Source organism: Callospermophilus lateralis, chromosome 11, assembly GCF_048772815.1.
Source record: "Callospermophilus lateralis isolate mCalLat2 chromosome 11, mCalLat2.hap1, whole genome shotgun sequence".
NCBI lineage: Eukaryota > Metazoa > Chordata > Mammalia > Rodentia > Sciuridae > Callospermophilus > Callospermophilus lateralis.
Window position 1 is genome coordinate 52,259,837 of NC_135315.1, and position 19,859 is coordinate 52,279,695.

Sequence of the window (19,859 nt, forward strand, 5' to 3'; positions counted from 1 at the left end):
TGAAGAGAGGAAGAGAAGGGAGAGGGGTTAGGAGGGAGGGAAGAAAGAGAGGAGAGATGGAGAAGGCTGTTTCTGACTCCACAGCCTGAGGATGCCCAGAGAAGGGGCAGGTGTCCCCCACCCAACCTGCCCAGTGCTAGATTCTGAGCTGCATGAAATGACTGCCTGGGTTTGAATCTATCCCTATCTACAGCAACATGACATATAGCCATGTGTCACGTAACCATGTTTTGGTCAACAACAGGATGCATATCAGCAGCAGTCCCACAGGATTACAATGGAGCTCAAAAATCCCCATCACCTAGAGAGGCAAGTGCATGGGACAGCATCTTATTCACATGCTGGTGGCAATGCTGGCGGAAAAAACCCTGTGCTGCCAGTCATATAAAGGTATCACACATACAATTATGCATATAGTATTTGAAGACGATTATACATGATTGTGCTACTAGGTTGTATATTACACTGTTTTTATTGCTATTTTAGAGTGTATTCCCCTCTACATATAAATAAGAAACAGCTCCCTGTAAATCAGCGTGCCCTGATATGCCAGCAGACACTTTACACATCTCGTGTTTACCAAGTTTCTTAAGTGCACATCAAGATGCCACGTAGACTGGTGTAAATTCATACATTCTAGAATGTTTTTCACAATGACAAAATCATCCAATGGCAAAGTCCTTGAATCATGTCTCTGTTGTTAAGGAGCACATGAGCCTTAATAAATATTGAAAGAAACTATGGCTAAACACCCAAACTACCTAGTAATCACTACGGTCTAAAGGAGCGGGGAGGGTGGGAGACAAAATTCAGATTGAGGACCAGAGAGAAGCCAGTCAGTCTTCAATGGGCACAGAGAAACCTGGAGAGGGCCAAGTTAACCTTGGGGAGACTTCAAGGGAAGGGGGCAGAGAGGAGAGACCAGGGATGGCTGGGGGAAGAGGAAGGGTGTCTGGACAACATGAAAGAGTGACCAAGGATTTTTTGAGGACAGGAATGTGGAGAGGAGAAATGAAGCCTCTTAAAGCTGGGAGGGAGGCCATGGTGTGTCCTCTTGACCATTAGCAACTTCATGGATGCTGATGTCATTAGCCAATATGCAAGCCATGCTACATGACCATGATGGGTCAAGACAAAACCGGACCACTCCACAAACATGTCCAAATACAGACACAAACAGGGACATTGTGCAGCCACCCCCCTGTCCCCCATGCCAGCAGTACAATTCTTTAGCTGACTTCTTAGCTTCTCTGGTAAAAATTGCTGAGAAGCCCAGTCACTCACTGACTTACTCCCATTTCTTGCCAGCATCCAATTCAAGAAAAAAAGAGTCTTGGTTTTGGAACCCTCCCCCAAATCCTGGAACAGGAGCCCAAATTCAAGAGTTAGGTTCTTCCTAGCAGCCTGTTGTGATGCCCCATGGCACCCCCTAGTGGGCATTCTCCCTCATTGCAGCACGTCAGCAAACAGCAGCTACCAATACTCTCCAGACCCAGGGCTGAAGGGTACTGAGAGATGCCAAAGCTTTAGTTTTAAGGTATTTGTGTTGACAAGATGTTTATTTCCTTTGCCATTGTGAGATGATTGTGTTTTGGTGTTTTATTTCGCTTTTTGGAATTCCAGGAAAGGACCTAAATCCTGCATTTAGGTCAAAATCAGGGAGACAGTAAGTAAAAGATCTACTTCAGGAGGCAGACTGAAGAATAAAAATTCAATAAGACAGGAAGTTGGAAGTGGAGATGGATGTGAGGTATCAGTTAGCAGGCGCCTGCAGAAATATCAGGGCATGCGACCTTCTCTAGAATGCGAAATGGGGAGTCAGGCAAATATCAATTAGATTTTCAGTAGCAGGGTGACCCCAACTGCACTCTGGGATGACATATCTATAACCAAGTCTATATCACAGTGGTTTGCTGGGGGACTGTGGGTAGATTGAATCTTTGGATACAGGAGCACAAAAGCATGAAGGAACAAGGGACAGAAACCCAGGAGGGTTCAAGAATACCTTTCATTGGGAGACCCTTTTGTAGTGGACCCTCTGGTGGGCACTTGACACACAGGATCTCATTTAATCCTTACGGCCATCCAGGGAAGTAGGTCTTTGGCCTTGTTTGAGGGGTCTGAAAACTCAGGATCTGAGTTGTTAAACTTGCCCAGGGTCTCAACTAGCAAAGCAGAGATCCTAATCTAAGTTCTTCACACTGTCTTGGCATCTTTTGTATGTCCACCACCTTGCCCTCGTCTTTGCCATCTGTTTACTATATTTTTCTACTCAGTTGAATTCTCACCGGAACATTATGATAGGTGAAGATTATATTCCCATTTTAAATATGGGGAAAATTAATTTTGGAGAGGGAGTGGTGCCTATGATCTCAAAGCCAGCAAGTGGAGGAAGCAGAGGGCACAGCCACGAATGTTTTACTGGCACACAGTGCCTCTCATTGAGCATTCATTCCACCAGTTGATCCCCTAGGACCGCAGCGACACGTTCTCGCATTCACTTTGGTGCGCATGCGCGACTACACGCACATCCACACATAGATGCGCGCATTACAGGAGATTCAAGGATGAATGGAACACAATTACTTATTTCAAGGGATGCCTATTTTGGGTGAGGATCGACATATTCTGCAGGAATATTACAGATCAGTAGATGACATGCTGGAGTCACGCCTAGAACATTATGATGACACGGTGAAACAATATCCAATCCAGCTGGGGTGAGAGTAATGTAGGTCAGGGCAGTTTTATATAGGATGGGAGAGTCATGGGGGGGTGAAGGAGGGAATGTGAAGTAGGGGAGAGATGGCATTCCAGACCTAGGGAACATGTGGATTCACTCAGAGGTAAGCCAGGTGCAGTGGCACATGCCTGTAATCCCAGCAGTTTGGGAGGCTGAAACAGGAGGATCTTGAGTTCAAATCCAGCCTCAGCAAAAAGTGAGGCGCTAGGCAACGCCGTGAGACCCTGTCTCTAAATAAAATACAAAATAGGGCTGGGGATGGATCAGTGGTCAAATGGCCCTGAGATAACACGTTAATGATCTCAATATAGTTATTCTACAATGCTTACACGTTGCAAAACGACATGTTATATGCCATAAATAGAGATTTTGTAAACAAAAACTAATAGTCATATTTATGCTAACTCATAGTTGTCCTTTACTAAAGAAAAAAAATGGAATGTGAAGCATTTTATAATCCCTGTTTCCTGTTGCTGTATAATATACATTCAAAAGCTGTTTGTTAGATAAGTACATTTTAATACTATCTGAACAAACCCACGGTCAATGACAAGTCTTAATATAACTTAAAGCCAGTGGGGATGTAGTGTAGTGGTAGAGGGTTTGCCTAGAATGGGAAAGGCTCTGGGTAAGTCAAAAGTCTTTATTTCTTACGTGAATTTCTCCCCTCTCCGCCCCCCCCCCCGCCCCCGCCGCTTCTCTCTCCATGATATATTTTTGTAAACCTGTTCAGTTATGAATCAGAAACATATTTGGACATTTTGAATTAAAATAGAACCTTAAAATAATCTTCAAAACAAAGCAGGAGTCAGGAACAGAATTTTAAGTAAAGATGCTAAAAGAAGGAATTGATGGGGACAAGCAGGATGGATGGCAATGAGACTCCTTCCCTCCTGGTGAGGGATTCAGGAGTCCCCAGTCTATAGTGGTGTTGCCTGTTGCACCCCCAGAGCTCAGACCATGTGCCTCCCGGGGCTGGAGCTTTAAGGGTTTGGGCAGAATAAAGCCAGGATGCAAGCGTATTGGCCACTTCTGTTGTCTCTGCAGGAAGGGCCACTAAGAAAACACCAATGGTCTTAGAGCAGAGAGAAAAAAAAAAAAAAAAGACAAAACACAGCCTTCCCCAAATAGGTCCTTTCTACCTGGATCAGCTCATAAGAACTGGGTAATCCTGGGAATTAAAGGATTTAGGCCAAATTCTTTCACCATTGAATGCAACCAAAGTGTGGAACTTTGAGACAGAAAGGGGGAAAAAAAGTCAGAGATAAAACAGAGACCTGAAAAAAGTCTAATACTTCCGGTTTGCTCCTACCAAGCCCTGTTGCTATGCATACCCTTAAGGGAAAATAAGTGGGAACTTCATTTATCAATGAGCTCAAGGCCCATGCCTGTAATCCCAGCAGCTCGGGAGGCTCAGGCCAGAGGATCGCGAGTTCAAAGCCAGCCTCAGCAACAGCGAGGTACTTAGCAGCTCAAATGAGACCCTGTCTCTAAATAAAATACAAAATAGGGCTGGGAGCGGGCTCAGGGGCCGAGTGCCCCTGAGTTCAATTCCTGGTACCCCTCCTCCACTCTTCAAAGTTTGTTTTGTTCCTTTTCTGTTACCAAGACCAAATGATGGTGAGGGACAGGTGAAAGCGAATGATAGAGGAGGAAGGTCCAGGAGGAAGTGAGAGCATTTGAGATGAGAGAATAGGCGAGGGATTCTGAACTGGAGGAGGAGGTCCACATCCACGCCAGGAGTCTGCAAAGATGAGAATGGGTGTAGATGCATTTCTGGGTGTGGGTAGGGAGTTTGGGGGGACCTAATAGCTTCCCTTTCTCTTTGTTCAGTGGAGTGGGTGGACAAGTCCTTTGCTGAATGCAAGGGTTTGAGGAAAGTGGTGGAAGATTGAAATAGTCATTGTCCCAGAGTAAGGGGGAGCTCACCAAGGAAGCTATGTGGGAACTGCAGAGGGTGGACACTAGGAATGTGGGGAGACATCAAGCCAAGGGGCCTCGGAAGCCCAACCTTAGCAAAATGTAGGGCACATTGTAGCACTGATCTGGGCTTGGATTTTGGCAGGAGGGAAGAGAGGAGAGAAGGCATGTAAAAGAAAGTGAGGGACCAGAGGAGAATGGTTCAGATGACAAACTGACTAGCGGGGAGGGAAGGAAGGCAGCAGGGGAGGGGGAATGTGAGAATGGGCAGCAATCTAGAGGTCTACTGGAGTCTGAAGCGAGGCGACATGGGGGAGAAAATGAGAGAGCCTTGGAGCAATGGGAATTCATGACCAGAGGCTGGAAAACAGAATTCAGAGCAGATGGTCCCTGATTCCCAGCCATCTGCTTGGATCTGAGGTCTTGGAAGTTAGTAATGATCAGATTCATCCAGAGACTAAGAAGTTAAAGTTAACAATCAAAAGTGTTTGGGTGCGTTCATGGTTTGCAGCCTGGCGACTAGTGCTTCCCTAGAGGCAGGATACTTAGGTGGTAAGGTCTTGGGTTCCGCAGGCTGGCATGGTAGCCTGGGAGCCCTGTTGGTGGGGGGGGGGGGGACTTACCTTGACTGTGTATATCTGGAAATAGATGGGTTGGGTCCCCATGCGAACATAGTAGGTGATGACATCCAGGATGAACGGATCCACAGTCCGGGATGTGTCCAAGCAGGGAGGCTGTGGGGCGGGGGTGGGGATATCTTGAGCCATCTCCCTCCAGGACACTGTAGGAGGTGCCACATTCCAAAGCCCCCACATACACTCTATGATGGACAAACCCCTCTGGTCCTTCAACACACTCCAAACCTTTCTGACCACCAATCAAAATATACTTGTCCAGAGCGCCATCTCCCTAGGGAATCTGTTCCATTTCAATTCCACAGAGACATACTGAGCACCTAAACATGTAAGGCATGGCGCCATGCTGGGTGCTGGGAAGAGGGAAGATTCTTTCACAGATAACTCAAGATAAAAGAGCCTGTTGGGATTCTAGGTTTGGATTGGCTACTCATTTTTGAGGCCTGAGTTTCCTTCAAACAAGAGGTTGAACCATGTGATCTTTTTGTATTTGAGCTCTGCTGCTCTCTCAATCTATTTAATCAACTAATTAATAAACGGGTGAAAGTGATACATTCTATGTTACATATTTTTTTACCATAATTGTAAAAAAACTTAAATAAATCTTGACACATCAATAACTTCCTTTTATACTACAAATAGGTTCTCCCAAATGCAATGGGAGAAAGATAACTATTCCCAACAGCAAGAAACACTATCAAACATAAGGAATAAATTTTGTGAAAAATGGGCAAAAGCTCTGTGATGAAAACTACAATTATACTGACAGATAGACAAGAGGTTTTTCATAAATAAAGAGTTATATCCCAGAGAGGGGAAACTTAATACATTCAAGATGCTAATTCTCCTCTAAATCGCCATCAAAATCCCAAAAGAGTTTAAGAAAATAAAAATAAAACTTGAAATGCAATTCTAAAGTTTATAAGGAAAGATAAATAAACAAGCTCAATCTGAAAAATTTTGTAAAAGCAGAGTAAGTGTAACCTTACCCTGCCAGATATTAAAATAGAAAAGTGTTAACGTGTACAGAATTGCGTAGATCAACGGAAGATAATAGGTATCCAGAAATAAACTCCAGCATATGTAAGAATTTATAAATGATAAATGTGGCATATCGAATGCATGAGGCATGATGGTTTATGCAATTAAGAGCTTTAGAAACAACTGGTTAAACCTTTGGGGGAAAAAAACTCCACAAAAATTATATATTTCACACAAATCATTAAAATTAATTGCAGATGGGCTAATTAATGAAATGCAAGAATAGAGGCACTAAAAGTGTTTTGGGTAAATTATCAGTGAATATTTAATCTTGGCAGAGGTTTTTCAAAGCATGCCCCCAAAGGCAGAAGCCATAAAGAATAAAAGTGAAACGTCTGTCTACACAAAAAATGTTAAATTGTGCAAGGCAAATAGCTGATAGGTAAATTAGAAAGAGAGAGAAAAAAAGTCTGCAACATCTATGACAATAAAAAGGGTATAACTCTGAATACATAAAGGCCTTCTCAGGCCAGTTCTCTCCCCGCTCCCAGACATACTTGGGCTATGGATGAATGGTCTATTCTTTTAACAGAGAATGTGCTCGGGAGTCAGCCTGCCTGGTTTTAAGTGAGACACCACTACTCATTTACATTACTTGGGTCAAGCAATCAAATCTCTTCATGCCACAACTTCTTGATCTGTAAAATGGGGTTATAGCAACAATTTCTCCTGGAGCCATGAGTACCTATTTGGGGTGGGGTATGAGAATTGGATGAGCAAGTCTCTTGGTGTAAGTGCTTAGAGCTTTGTAAGCGCTCAGGAAACACTGGTTGTTACAATCACAGAAAAATGATCCTAGAAAGCTCACCAAAGAAGGGCTGTCCTTGGTCTACCCATTTATAAAAGGATATTTTACTTTGCCTTTTCTGTAACAGTCTGGACCAAAATCAGTGTCTTTCCAGATACTGGTTGAAGGGGGCTCTTCTTTGCATGCCCTTTTACCCTCCTCAGTCCCCTGGAGACAGTCTCTTGAGGTCAAGGGTCAAGTGTAATATCTCCAAAGGACCTCCTCCCAACTCCATCCCGTCCTCCTTCCCCCACTTGGCTCCTCTGTCTCCCACTCTGCACAGACCCTGTGCCCTTCCCTCCCTCGCACCTCACTGCCCCTACCATCTGAGCCAGTTTGTGGATGGCGGGACACAGGGTGTTGACGGTGCTCTCATACCAGGGGTCTGCGCGGCCCAGGAATGAAGCCAGCTCTCCCAGCTCCGGGTGCCTGGATGCTGAGGGTTCCTGGGGAAAAGGGGATGGGACAGACCTGTTAGGCCCTCCCTGGCTGGTCAGAGGACCCCAGACACCAGGGCCTGTGCTTTATGAATGTAGGTCAATCATTTAACCTTCTCCAGGCCTCAATATCCACACAATGTAAAGACGAATTAGTCTTCTACTTCATTAGCTCAGGCGAAGCAGGAAGAGCCTTTTCTAAGGATCACTTGCCAGGGACGTTGGCAAGTGATCTCAGGAATCCAGGTGTGTGGGTGTATGTGCATGTGTGTGCACACAAGAGTGACAGAGAGAGGGACACCCATGTCTGAGAGAAGCTTACAACTAACTCCTTTGCAAAAACAAAGTGAAACCCAGTGCAGACTGTCACTATGAGAGACTCTGTCTTTGGCCACATGCACCCCCCAACCCAGGCACCCCCAAAATTGGTGACTTCTGAATCAAAAGACTCTCGAAGTCTCTGCCATCTCTATCTTCTAAGGCTGGTGATTCTGGTTCCTGAGCCAGGAGATGCCAGGCTGCAGATGTGTCTCTGCCCACCCAGCTCCCCTCGCCCCCCACCCCCCTGGGCTCCCAGCCCTCCTCCACTCCTTCTCTATGGTCCCCTCGCCCCTCCTGAGTCCAGTCACCTCAGGTGCCAGCACGGGGATGTAATAGAGTTGCAGGCTGAGTCTGGGAGTGAGGCAGAACTTCTGGGTCTCCCGTTTCCTGGCAGTAGGTAGCAAAGCACAGACAGTAAGAGCAGGGGCAGGGGGCTGGCGTGAAACCGATATGACTCTGCCGTTGATTATTACTGGAATTTTGGAAGTTTGTACCAGCTCGCTGAGCCTCTTTTTTTCTCATCTGTGGAATGGGTGCAGTCATGACTCCCAGGCAGGGTGGTGATGGGGATCAGCAGTGCTCTGTGATGGCTGCACACAGGGTGTGCTATGTTGTGTCTGTCCCCTGTCCCACCCAGACCTCTCCTTTTGACCCTCAGTTGCTCCTCTCTGATCTTTCACCTGCACACACCAGGCCCACCTGTGCCCCTGACCCACCTCTGCTCCCAGCCGTCCTCCTGGGGGCCCTACCTGAGTCTGTAGTAGGCCTGGGCCAGGCGCCCCAGCATCCTGTCGTCCCCCAGCACCAACACCCGTGCCGTGTGCACCCGGGAGACCCCAGGCAGCAGCTCCCCGTCCCCACTGGGCCTGCCCGTCCTCCGGTGCAGCCCCAGTGGTCCATCCCAGCTGCTAGGTATCAAGAAGTCGGGGGGCCACATGCGCTTCTTGATGCCCCCTTTACGCTGCAGGCCGGCCCGCTCCATCTCCGGGCTGCCGGGGGCAGGGAGCTCATCAACTCCCACAGGAAGGTCTCGCTCAATGCCACTGTCAGTGGACAGCATGGACACCCGGGCCAAGTCCCGGTCTGGCCCAAGGCCCTGCAGATCCAAAGCCTCCAGGTCAGCACTGAGGCGCAGCTGGGATCGCGGGCGGAGGAAGAGAACCAGCTCCTTCCCTGGACGGGAGCACAGGAAGGAGTATCAGAGTGGTCAGGGCATCTGGGGCTGGCAGGGACCCTCCCCAGAAAAGCCATGAGGGCTCCATGTTTCTCAAACCCTGTTCGGCTGAAGAAGCCCACAAGATGCTCCACAAAAGAACAAAGGTTCAGAACCCTGCGCACTTCTGTCCCTTTGGGTCGAATCCCATAAGTGAAGATATTAAAGGATCTGAGAAGTCCTGCATTAAAGAAATCAGCTTAACCCAGCACCTCCTGCATTAAGCTGAGTCTGGCACCTTCCAACCTCCTATTCCCTGTAGCTTCCAGAAGGATACCATCAGCTCCAGGGAAGATTTTCGAGCTTTTCTAATCCACCTTTGTTTTATTACACATGGGGAAACTGAGGTCCAGAGTGAGAGGCACATTTGCATAGCATGACTCAAAAGCATGCAAAATCAAATGTCAGGATCTGAACCCTGTCCCCCAGCCCTGCACTTCCCACCAAAACATGCATCCTTGACCTCCCTCTTTTGCTTGAAATGAGACAAGATGGAGGGGGGCGGACACCAGAGTGAAGGGGAAGCATTGGACAAGCAGGTCATTCTGGAAGGTCCCCTCCAGCCCTGGGAATCATAATGCTTTGTGCTAGCCTCTCTCTTGGGGACATTGTCTGTTGGCATCAACATGGCCTAGTGGCATGTTCTGAGACCAGTGGCTAAAACCCTGAGCTATCCCAACATGGAGAAAATGTGTCCTTCTTCCAGGTGCATGCAACGAACGACTTGGGGAAGAACAGAGAACACTTGAGCTAGGCTTACAGACACACAGCACACATACAGAGGAGCACACAGAAACAAAGACGTGTGCACAGACACTCGCAGACATAAGCACACACACACCCCTGTTTCCAGCCAGCTCCCAACAGGAGGGGGTCAGAGACATGGGCACGTACAGAGCTGCTCCTGGTCTGTCCACAGGTGGAAGGTGATGTAGGGGCTGGGCAGAGGGATGTTCGGTGGCCGGTCTTGGAGAGGATCACCTAAAGAAAGAAGCAGGCTGTGGGGACCACAGAGAGGAGGGTCGTGGGTTTCTCCTCCACCCTCCCCACCTGCCCAGCTCCTGTGGAGAAGCCTAGAGGGGTGGTAGGGACCCTCTCTGGCCCGTGTCTGGGCTTGTGGGGTCTGCTTTTCCATTTCTGCCTTCAGCAGGTCATCCGGGGCCCGATGCTGCAGTCACCTCCTCGCCTAAGGATACTCAGGGGCTCCCTGTGTCCTACAAACTGTCCAGCTCAGCTGCAGAGCCCTTTGTAAATCAGCACACAATCTTTTCCAGACTTTTCTATTGTTGATTTTGCCCTCGGCACCGTGTGACAGTCACGTTGGTTTTTCCCGTTGTTCTTCCAACACCCTGCCCACATCCAGTGAGGCAGGAAAGAACTCTATCTCTCAGAGATGCTTCTGGTTGTATGCACCCCTCTGCTCCTGCCAGTCATGCCGAAGAGGCCCCATCAACTAAGGGCCAGCCCCTCCTCCTGCCCCTCCTTCCATAACCTTCTGATCACTGCGGTGGTCCACGGTGGTCATTCTCTCTGAGCAGAACTCATTGCGTACACATTGGGCACACCTAACCTGCAGCCTTAGGATTTGGCTGTTTCTGTTGAACTCCTACCCAGCTGTGGCCCCCTCCCCCATGAGGCTGTGAACTTCCTCAGGGGAGGGCAACCAAGCTTCATCCAGCACCTCCTACCTGCTAGGGGCTGTTCTACTCACCTGGCAGACATTGTAATCATCTCTCTGGATCGTGCCAACGACCCTGGGGGACAGGTAACATAATCCTCAATTAACAGGGAGGAGCCAGGGCACAAAGAAGTGAAGTAACTGGCCCAAGGTCACAATAGTAAATGGCAGAGCAAAGATTTGAGCCCAAGCAGCCTGGCTCTCATCTATGACACTGTGCTGCTTATTATAGTCACTGTCCCACGCTGCCCCCTACAGCTGCAGGGTCTGGACCAGGGTGCTGGCTGATCAGTCAGATGCACAGGACAAGCCTAGGTAGGAGACAGGTGTCCCCAGATGGGGCTTGGATGGTGGGTGTGGCCCAGATGATCTCTCCTGATCAATGCAGCGTGATGTGGAGTGTTAGCAAGTGGAACCTAATGAGAGTCCCACGGTTGGCCACAGGATTTGTTCCAGCTGCAGGAGGAGGGAGGCTCCCTGAACAGCCCATTTCCATGTGGTGATCAGGGGCAGTTTAGAATTTTAAAGCAAAACAAAAGAAAGGAAAACCGGGAAGATGGAGTCTAGGCAGGGGCTTTCCTGCCGCCTCACCCTGACTTTCTGCAGCCTCCATCCAACTGGGGGTTGGCCAAATTCAAGCCCCAGGGTTGGCACACTGACTTCTGGCAATGGTTTCAGCCCTTTATGCTGTGCCTTGTAACTATGCAAGCCCAGTGAGTGACCATGTGTTCTGGGACATGCAGGGTGGCGCCTCCCATGTATACTTTGATGGCCATGCAATAACAGGACACACATCAGAATCATCCTGCAACTGCCTGAAAACACATATTCTGGGTTCTCTGGGCTATTCTGGGTTTCCCCACCGACATGAGGCTTGCCCCCATCAGCATATGCCATTGTCTTACGAGCATGCACATAGAGAGGAAGCATGCATGTTAATAATCTATGATACAGGCTCTAAATGATGCTGACTTTAGATCCTCTGCAGAATGTCTTCCCACCATCACATCTGTCTGTTATTCCAATGCAGTGGTGAAGAACTGGGCTGCCTGGATTTGAATCTTGGCTCTGCCACTTATGAGCGAAGTGATTTTCTAACTCACTGTTCTCTTCTGTAAAAAATGGTGAATAATAGTTTCTAATTCGTAAGTTTACCGTGATTGGTTGACTTAATATATGCAAATATTTAAATATGTGTAAAATGCTTGGAACTCCTACTGGGGTGTATAGTAGTAGGTCCTCTGTAGATTTTGCGAGTTATCGTGACCGAATGAGCCACCTTCTTAGCCCAGGTCCTGCCATGTCCCTGGGCATTCCTGTCAATCCACAGGCTACTATGACAGGCGCTGTCTGGCTCTGCCAAATCCCGCAGACTCCAGGCGGGTACAGCGCTGCTCTCGGTCGCCCCCTGCCGTCAAGTGTCCCAGCAGGTCCCCAGCTTACCGCTGCAGCGTCCCCTTGTGGCCGCCGGCCCCAGCAGCGAGCAGTAAATCTCCTCCAGCCTCTCCAGGTGTCCCGCCCGGCTTGGGCTGGCCTCGCTCGCCATCTGCTCCACTGCGGCCACCACTGCGTGGAAATAGTGCTCCAGGACACGGCGGGAGCTGGCCTGCGTGGAGGGACGTCAGAGCCTGAGCCCCGGCCCCGCATCCACCCAATCAGCTTTCATGCCAGCCCCACAGGGCACCTTGTCTCTGCTCCTGAGGGCTGGGTGGGAGCTGCCAGAAAAAGGCACCTGGACCTGACGTCTAGGGTCCACTGCTGCCCTGCAGCATTTTGCCCGATGCTGCCTGCAACCAAGACTCATCTCTACCCCTCACACCCTGTTATGGGGACATGGCCTGTGTCCCGCAATGGTTTAAGGAGGGATACAACATTACCTAAAGGAAGGATCCGCCAAAGGATCCAAAGTATAGGGTTCAGGCTATGGAGAATTTCATATGGAAAACAACAGTAGGAAGAGCACCCCATCAAATGCATTGGATGGGGGATACCAGGTTGAACCAGGTACACTTAACCACTGAGCCACATCCCCAGCACTTTTTTTGTATTTTATTTAAAGACAGGGTCTTATTAGTTGCTTAGGGCCTTGCTAATATGCTGAGGCTTTGAACTCAAGATCCACCTACCTCAGCCTCTAGAGCTGCTGGGATTACAGGCATGCGCCACTGTGCTTGGGCCATCAAATGCACTTTGATGGGCAAAACAGGGTCTCAGTTATGGAGTTGGTCCCCCCCCCCCCACCAAGCCCCACCACATGTCCACTTCCTGGGGCAGGCTGAGTAGGGGACAGCTGAACCCTTAAGGGCATCCTTCTTTTGGGGTGCCTGGCTCCTCCTGCAAAGCAACAGCATCACTGTCCCAAATCTTAGCATCTCCCAACCTTAACTGTCATGGAATCCAACCTTCCCTAGTCTTCTCCACCACCCCACAAAAGGTGACCCCAACAGGCAGCAGTCCTCCACCACCCAAGATCCAACACCTGGTGCTAATCCTTGGCCAGAAAATCTCCAACCTACTTGATCTCTTGGGCCACAAATAGGGGCCAAGGTTGAGTCAGAGAAAAGCTAGGAAATAAATAAGTGTTGGGAACAGACCAAATGCGCCACAACCAAAATGGGGGGGGGGTGGTTAAATATAACAACACAGGACAAGAAAGAATATTGTGCAACTATTAGAAGTTCATATTTTAGAAAGAAAATATTTCTACGTGGCATATTTCCAATGGCATAGGAAAATAAATACACATGTACCTGGATACATATGCATTATATAAAACTGTTACAGAGTTTAATATCTTAACTTTTTTATTAAGGAGTGGGGGTGGGGGCTGGGAGGCAATTTAAATAGAAGCTTGATATAGGTTTAAATCCTAGCTCAGTCCCTTTGTATATGTATGACCACAATGTTATCAACTTCTCTGTTGCCTTAGTGTCCCCATCTGTAAATGTAGATGATAATTGCATCCATTAGGAGAATTTCAAAATGTGAGAAAACCGAAAGGGCTTAACAGAGTGCCTGAAACACCATAGACAATCAATAAAAAGTGGCCATAATAATTACTGTTATTATTATTCAGGAAATATACTAAAATATTTAGTTCACGGCTCTTATTTCCGGGTGGAGGTGTTTTTATTTTCTTCTTTAGCTTATCTGCACTTTTCAGATTGTCCTTAGCAAGCATGTAGTCATTGCTGATTTGCGGGAGGAAAGGTGATATGAAACAGAAGCAGGAAGAGATCAGTGAGTGAGTGGTGTGGCTGCGCAGGGCCTGGGCACCAGTTACCTGCAGCTTCCTGTGCAGAGCACCAGCGTGGCAGGCCTCCCCCAGAGCCGCCTGCAGGGCGTGGGAAACCACGTGGCGCATGCAGGCCTCTGGGGTCACCTGGGCTGCCTCGATCTCCAGCAGCAGGGCACTGCACACAGAGGCGGACACCAGCTCAGGATCCACGAAGAGGAACACTCTGAGGGTGGGGGTGGGGGAAGGGGCAGGACTGATGAAGAGGCCAGCTGGGAGAGGGGCCACTGGGGATGGGCACCCTCAAAGCTTGGAGCCATCCCCCCCCACACACACACATACAACACAAGAATTCCTCTGAAAAGAGGAGCCTCAAATTTAAAAATCTATAGTGAGATGACAATAAGGGGTAGTGGGGACTGTGGCAAATAGGAACACATACGGAACCTTCTAGGGGACAGCTCTAGTTCCCACGGCTGCAGTCCACTGTCTTCATACAGGGAAGCAGGACTAGCACTGTGTCAAGGGAAGTTCCAAATCCTGCTCCCTCCCTCAGCATCCTGACTCAGGGACCTTGTCACCCTCTGGGAGGGACCCTAAGTCCTTCCTGCTAGAACTAGATCTCTGAACAATGAACCAACCCCATCTTCTCTCATCACCCTGAACACACCAGAAAACCATTCTTGAACACCCTCCTTCTGACTCAGCTGTCACCCCACCTCTCCAGCACTAATTGCTCTGGGTCCCCCTCTACCTCCCTGCACTCTTTCTAAACCTCAACTCAAGCTGCACCTTTTCAATGTCAAGTCAGTGGAAGAGAGAGGCACATACCCCCATTGTCATCACCCCTCTCGCCAACACCAACAGTGGACAGTCCTATGTAAAGGGCTGGGCACACAGATTTCCTTGCATGATTGTGGCTTCAACCCCGTACACTATGGATATTCTGGAGCTGCCTCTGGCTGCCTGGCTGGTTTGATGCTCCATCATGGCCAAGGGCGGGATGGAGATTCAACAGTAGAACTACAGAGTAGCCTCAGGACCAGGGCCAGGTGCACCCTCTGCCTATGAGCAGGATTGCTCTGAATCCAGCCAAGAATAGAGGTCTTTCCTTCCAATGGACTCCAGAAAAAGATATGTCCTGACAACTCTTGAACTCCGAGCTCAGTCCACTGCAGGACAGAAGTCATGGCCACCAAGCTCTGCTAGGACTCTTCAATCTAGCCTCCTCTTTGGTCCTCCTGCTCATGATCAATCACACGAGCCCCAACACCCCAAAGGGGCTGCAGGCAGCAATCATAATGGAGTCACTCACCTCTCTTGGTAGGGATACAGTTCATTCGTCAAGTTCTGTTCAGCAATGACCATCCTTTGGTACAGTGTCCCTACAGACCAGACTAGGTCAGCCATTGATGCTTTGAGTCTCTGACTCCCAGCCTGCACCCTCCCATGCTAGGTGCTGAGACTCTTGAGCTCCCTGGAATCATGGAGAAAAGGGATAGACCTTGGGTGGTGCTCGCAAAGCAGCATGGGAGATGAGGATGCCCAGTGGCTCTCACCTGGGACGGCTGTCTCCGTTTTCAGTCTTATGGCGCAGTCCAAGGCAACTGTGCAGTAGGGGGTGGGAAGGGTCAGTAACCTGGTGCAGAAGGCATAGGTTCTTTGGTAGAGTTCTTCTGTGATGCCTGTGGCCTGAACAAAAGGGAAGATTTGGGGTGCCCCGAACTCTAGGTCATGAAGGATCCTGGGTGGGGTGGGGGTGGGTGGGAAAGGAGGAAGGTGCTAGCCAGACTCAGCTCACAGCTCTCTCCCAAATCCACAACTTCCAGGCTCTTCTCCCAGCATCTGAGACCTCCCTTGGACACCCCACTCCAGCTAACCAAGAAAGAAATTCATCTCCTTGCACCACCAGCTTCCCTCCCAACCCTTCTGCTCACCCAGGCCGCATACCTCTGCAGTTCTGCAGTCTCAGAATCTTGGAGTTACTCCTTGATTCTCCTTTGTTCCTCCTTGCATGCCACAGGTGTCTCCCACAATGCCCAGAGGTTCCCCTTCCGCCCCTTCCTCCTCTTCCTCTCTGTGCCCTGGGCCTGGGCCTTTGCTGGGGAGCTAAGCTCCATGATCATCCCAGTTCCTCCGGAAGCCCCAGGTTTGCTCTTCCTGCCCCTCCTCTTCTTCACCACTCCCTCCCACCCCCCAAGACTACACACAGCTCCTGGGTACTTTTCCTAAGACATTAAAAATCTGTTTCCGGTATGTCTTTCCTTCTTGTAGGGATCAGTGATGTAGTAACTATGAGCAAACTCAAGCTGCCAGTGGAAGCTCCCCATGAATTCTCCACACTGCCTCGGCTTCCCCACATAGGAGAGAAAAGGAGCTTACAAGCCAGTGTGCAGGAAGCAATCTGAGAGCTTGACTAGGCTTCCCCTGGCAGGGACTAGGTAGGTGTTCACTAAGGGGGAGAGGACAGTGTTCTGCCCGACCACCTGTGGAGCACCACTACCGCCTGGACCCCAGCCCCCAGCTCACCTTAGTGAGCACATACATTAGAGTGTGTAGCAGGGGGATGATGATGTGCCGGAGGTCCTCGCTTTCTGCCTGGAAAACAGGAGATCCTGTGATGTGGGGGGTGGGCAGACATCTCATCTTAACCGGAGGCAGTTTGGGCAGGGGAGGGGGTGGAAGGCAGATCCCATTATGCCAAGAGGGGTGAAAAGGATAGAGGAGGAGTGGGGTGGGGAAGGAGCACAGGTATGGCAGCCCATCTATGGGTGGGGCATGGGTACAGGGAACTCCGTGGGGGGAGGCAACATGAAGAAAATATTGCTTATGTAAAAGTCTAAGAGGGACATATGCATGGTAAACACCAAGCACACGACGCACAAATGATCCAAGTCTGGGGACACAGAGCTAATGAGCCTCTCTCAATCCCATCTACCTCCCAGAAGCCCAGAACCCACCTTTTCCAGCTCTCTGAGCAGAATGCGGACCAGCACTGGGCTCTTACCAGGATCTCGCTCAACCTTCTTATGCAGGGACCACCTCCACATGCCTGGACCAGGAGACAGGGGAACCCAGCAAGACCAGGCAAGGCAGGCAGCTCTTAGAAAAGATTCCTCTGAGCAGGACCCTGAGCCTGGGGCCCAGCACTGACCCTGCAGCCAGCCTTGGGCTCCAGGTGCACATCATAGGTGGATTCCTCCATATGGGGGGACTCTGTTCTTCAACCCTTAGTGGACAGCAAATTCCCGGGGCAAAAATGAGGGGAGGATGATAAATGTGGAGAAAGTATATGCATGTGGATCATAGAGACTGGTTTACAAGTGTGTGTCTCAGCCACCTTCTGGAAGTTCTATTGGCCTAGAGGGGAGTTTTGTTTGGAAATAGAGCTAGGCACAGTGGTTAAGAAAGAGATGGGCAGGTCCACAATGCACTCTCCCACAGCTGGTGGGAAGGTTACACTAGGGAGCAGAGAAGCCATTTCTGATGGACCTCCAGATTCTAGGTGTTTCCAGTGGGGAGGGGTCTAGACTGGAAGCCCCTGCCTGCTGGCTCCAGGTCAGAATCCTTCCTGAATACATGGGCAGAGATGGAGGGGTGGGGTGGGGGAGGCAAAGCGCATGGCTGCTGCCTGCTTAGTGGCTCTTACCCTGGTTGCTCTGCAGGGCAGGGGCCTGGGCACTGAGCTCCCGGAGCACAGCTTGAACACTCCTCTGCAGGTCCAACTCTGCATCTGGAGGTAGGGGGTCTTTGAGCCAGGAACTTGGAGTAAGACCCACCTGGCCTCACTCCTGCACCCACCTCTCTTTGCCCTGAAAATGTCTTTAGCCTTTCCATGAACCTCAAGAGGTGCCCAGAAGTAATCAACCAGCACACGGGTCAAGGCTGGAAGATGGCATTTCCATCCGTAATTCTATGTCCTTGGTCCTCTGGAAAGCCAGCATTTCCCAGTAAAATCAGCATTTCCTAAAATGCAGTTCTACAGTTCAAGTTACTCACAATCAACAGCAGTCCCAAAATACTAAATAGAAATTTCCAGAAATAAATAACTCATAAGTTAAGTTTTATATTGCTTGCCACTCTAAGTATCATAATGAAATTTCATATCATGCTGCTTCATCTCACTGTTCAGCGTATCCATGCTGTGTACACTACCCATCTGATAGTCACTGAGTAGTTGTCTTGGTTGCCAGATTGACCATTCTAGTATAGTAGTGTTTGTGCTCAAGTAACTTTTATTTTACTTAATAATGGCCCCCAAAGCACAAGAGAAAGACTCAAAGATGCACAAGGGCATAAAACATGGAAGGACAGATAAATTCTTATTGCAGGGAATATGAGGGAAAAAACCCCAGAATTACAGGTAAGGATTTGGTAATCTCTGGGGCTTCAGGCATTCACTAAGGTTCTTAGAATGTATTTCCGATGGATAAAGAGGGACTATATTTTACTCCTGATGATATGCAATACAATTTTGGGTGGTGCATAACAATCCTAAAATTTGAATAACTATGCATTTATTTTAATGTGTATTAGAAAAAAATATGTATAACTAGTCCCTCAATCTATACATGAAACTAAAATTTAAAGTCAATTTAAAGAAACATATGAGCTAAACACCATGTAACAAGTGGTAACAAAGACTGTCCTTGATCAAACCTTCCTTAGCTCCTCTGAACTCTCTTCTCAACCAGGCCTTGACCTTCCTTATTGACTACTCTGTTTTGGGCCTGTCCAGCCCAGTTTTGGTAAGAATCCTGCTAAGTCAGTTTAAAGAGCTTTCCCCACCCTTGATATCTTCATTCCCCAATTTCCATGTATAAGACCTGCCTCTAGTAAGAATCCTGTCCAGTCAGTTTAGCAAGAATCTCTCCCTGTGGATGTCTCCTCTTGGGGTGTTTCTACTCATGGACCCTGCTCCCCAACTGTTTTCCTTATTCTGAGTTGAGCCTACTCTCTCTTTCCTATTGCAATCGTTTTTCAACAAAGTCTGCCTTATTGCTTGACAAGAGTCAGAATACTTTTTTTTTTTTTTAATAGTGGTATGTTGATGTGGCAATAACACAAAGTTGGTACAAGAAGAAGCAATAGACATTTGCAAAGTGTGGTAGCCAGGAAAATGCACCTTGCTGATCGTCCGCTATTGAGAGTTTAATTGACCCTGGCCCCGAAGCTGCTGTGCTGTGAAATCCATTGCTCCTTGTGGAGCCACACTCCTGGTCAACACAGAGGGCAACAAGGGATTCCAAAGGCATCCCCAAGAGATACCTGCTGTGACAGCTACCTTTGCCTCAAGGCTCCCCACCATCCTGCTGATCCTTTCTCACATTAATTTATGCAAAATCCCACCCCAGACAATCTTAGATATTTCCACCCGGCTCTGCTTCTCTTTCTCTTTCCTTGGGGTCAGATTTGCATTGCTGTGGGGCAGCTCACCCTCCCAGCAACCTCCTCATCTTCTGTCTGGCAGGTGTTTCCTTGAATACATCCTTGCACATCTAAGCTTGTCTTGGTGTCCGCTTTTTGGAGGATCCAGCATAGACAGGAAGTGTAGGAAACACTCCCCACACAACAAATTCCTCTTTGTAGTGAGCTCCAACCAAGAGTTTGTCCTTACAGGCAAATGTAGAGTCTGGAGGTCGCAGACAACAACGGAGGACCACATGCCTCAGGGCTTCCCTTTTTGACTTGGCTGCCGGGAAACTTAAAGCCGAATTAGGGTTTAGCCTCAAAGAATCAGTTCGTCTCAAGGGACAGGGACCTCTCTTTTTGGCTCCTCTTGGGTGTTCCAGCTTTGAGCTCTATATTTATTTATTCATACCAAGAATTAAACCCAGGGTCACTTAACC

The 19,859-nt window shown here is 48.8% G+C and overlaps 1 protein-coding gene across 1 annotated transcript in view; it reads right to left on the reverse strand.

Moving 5' to 3' along the window:
* The window catches only part of Pik3r6 (phosphoinositide-3-kinase regulatory subunit 6), a 57,511-nt gene that overhangs the window by 14,891 nt on the left and 22,761 nt on the right, over positions 1 to 19,859 (reverse strand). The window contains exons 4-15 of the mRNA XM_076869887.1: positions 17,660 to 17,743; positions 16,971 to 17,062; positions 16,540 to 16,608; positions 15,570 to 15,702; positions 15,326 to 15,395; positions 14,059 to 14,236; positions 12,219 to 12,381; positions 9,992 to 10,078; positions 8,634 to 9,057; positions 8,193 to 8,271; positions 7,450 to 7,572; positions 5,287 to 5,397 (exon numbers count right to left, since the gene is read on the reverse strand). Coding sequence (XP_076726002.1) covers positions 5,287 to 5,397; positions 7,450 to 7,572; positions 8,193 to 8,271; positions 8,634 to 9,057; positions 9,992 to 10,078; positions 12,219 to 12,381; positions 14,059 to 14,236; positions 15,326 to 15,395; positions 15,570 to 15,702; positions 16,540 to 16,608; positions 16,971 to 17,062; positions 17,660 to 17,743 — 1,613 coding nt within the window. The remainder of the gene's footprint in view (positions 1 to 5,286; positions 5,398 to 7,449; positions 7,573 to 8,192; positions 8,272 to 8,633; positions 9,058 to 9,991; positions 10,079 to 12,218; positions 12,382 to 14,058; positions 14,237 to 15,325; positions 15,396 to 15,569; positions 15,703 to 16,539; positions 16,609 to 16,970; positions 17,063 to 17,659; positions 17,744 to 19,859) is intronic.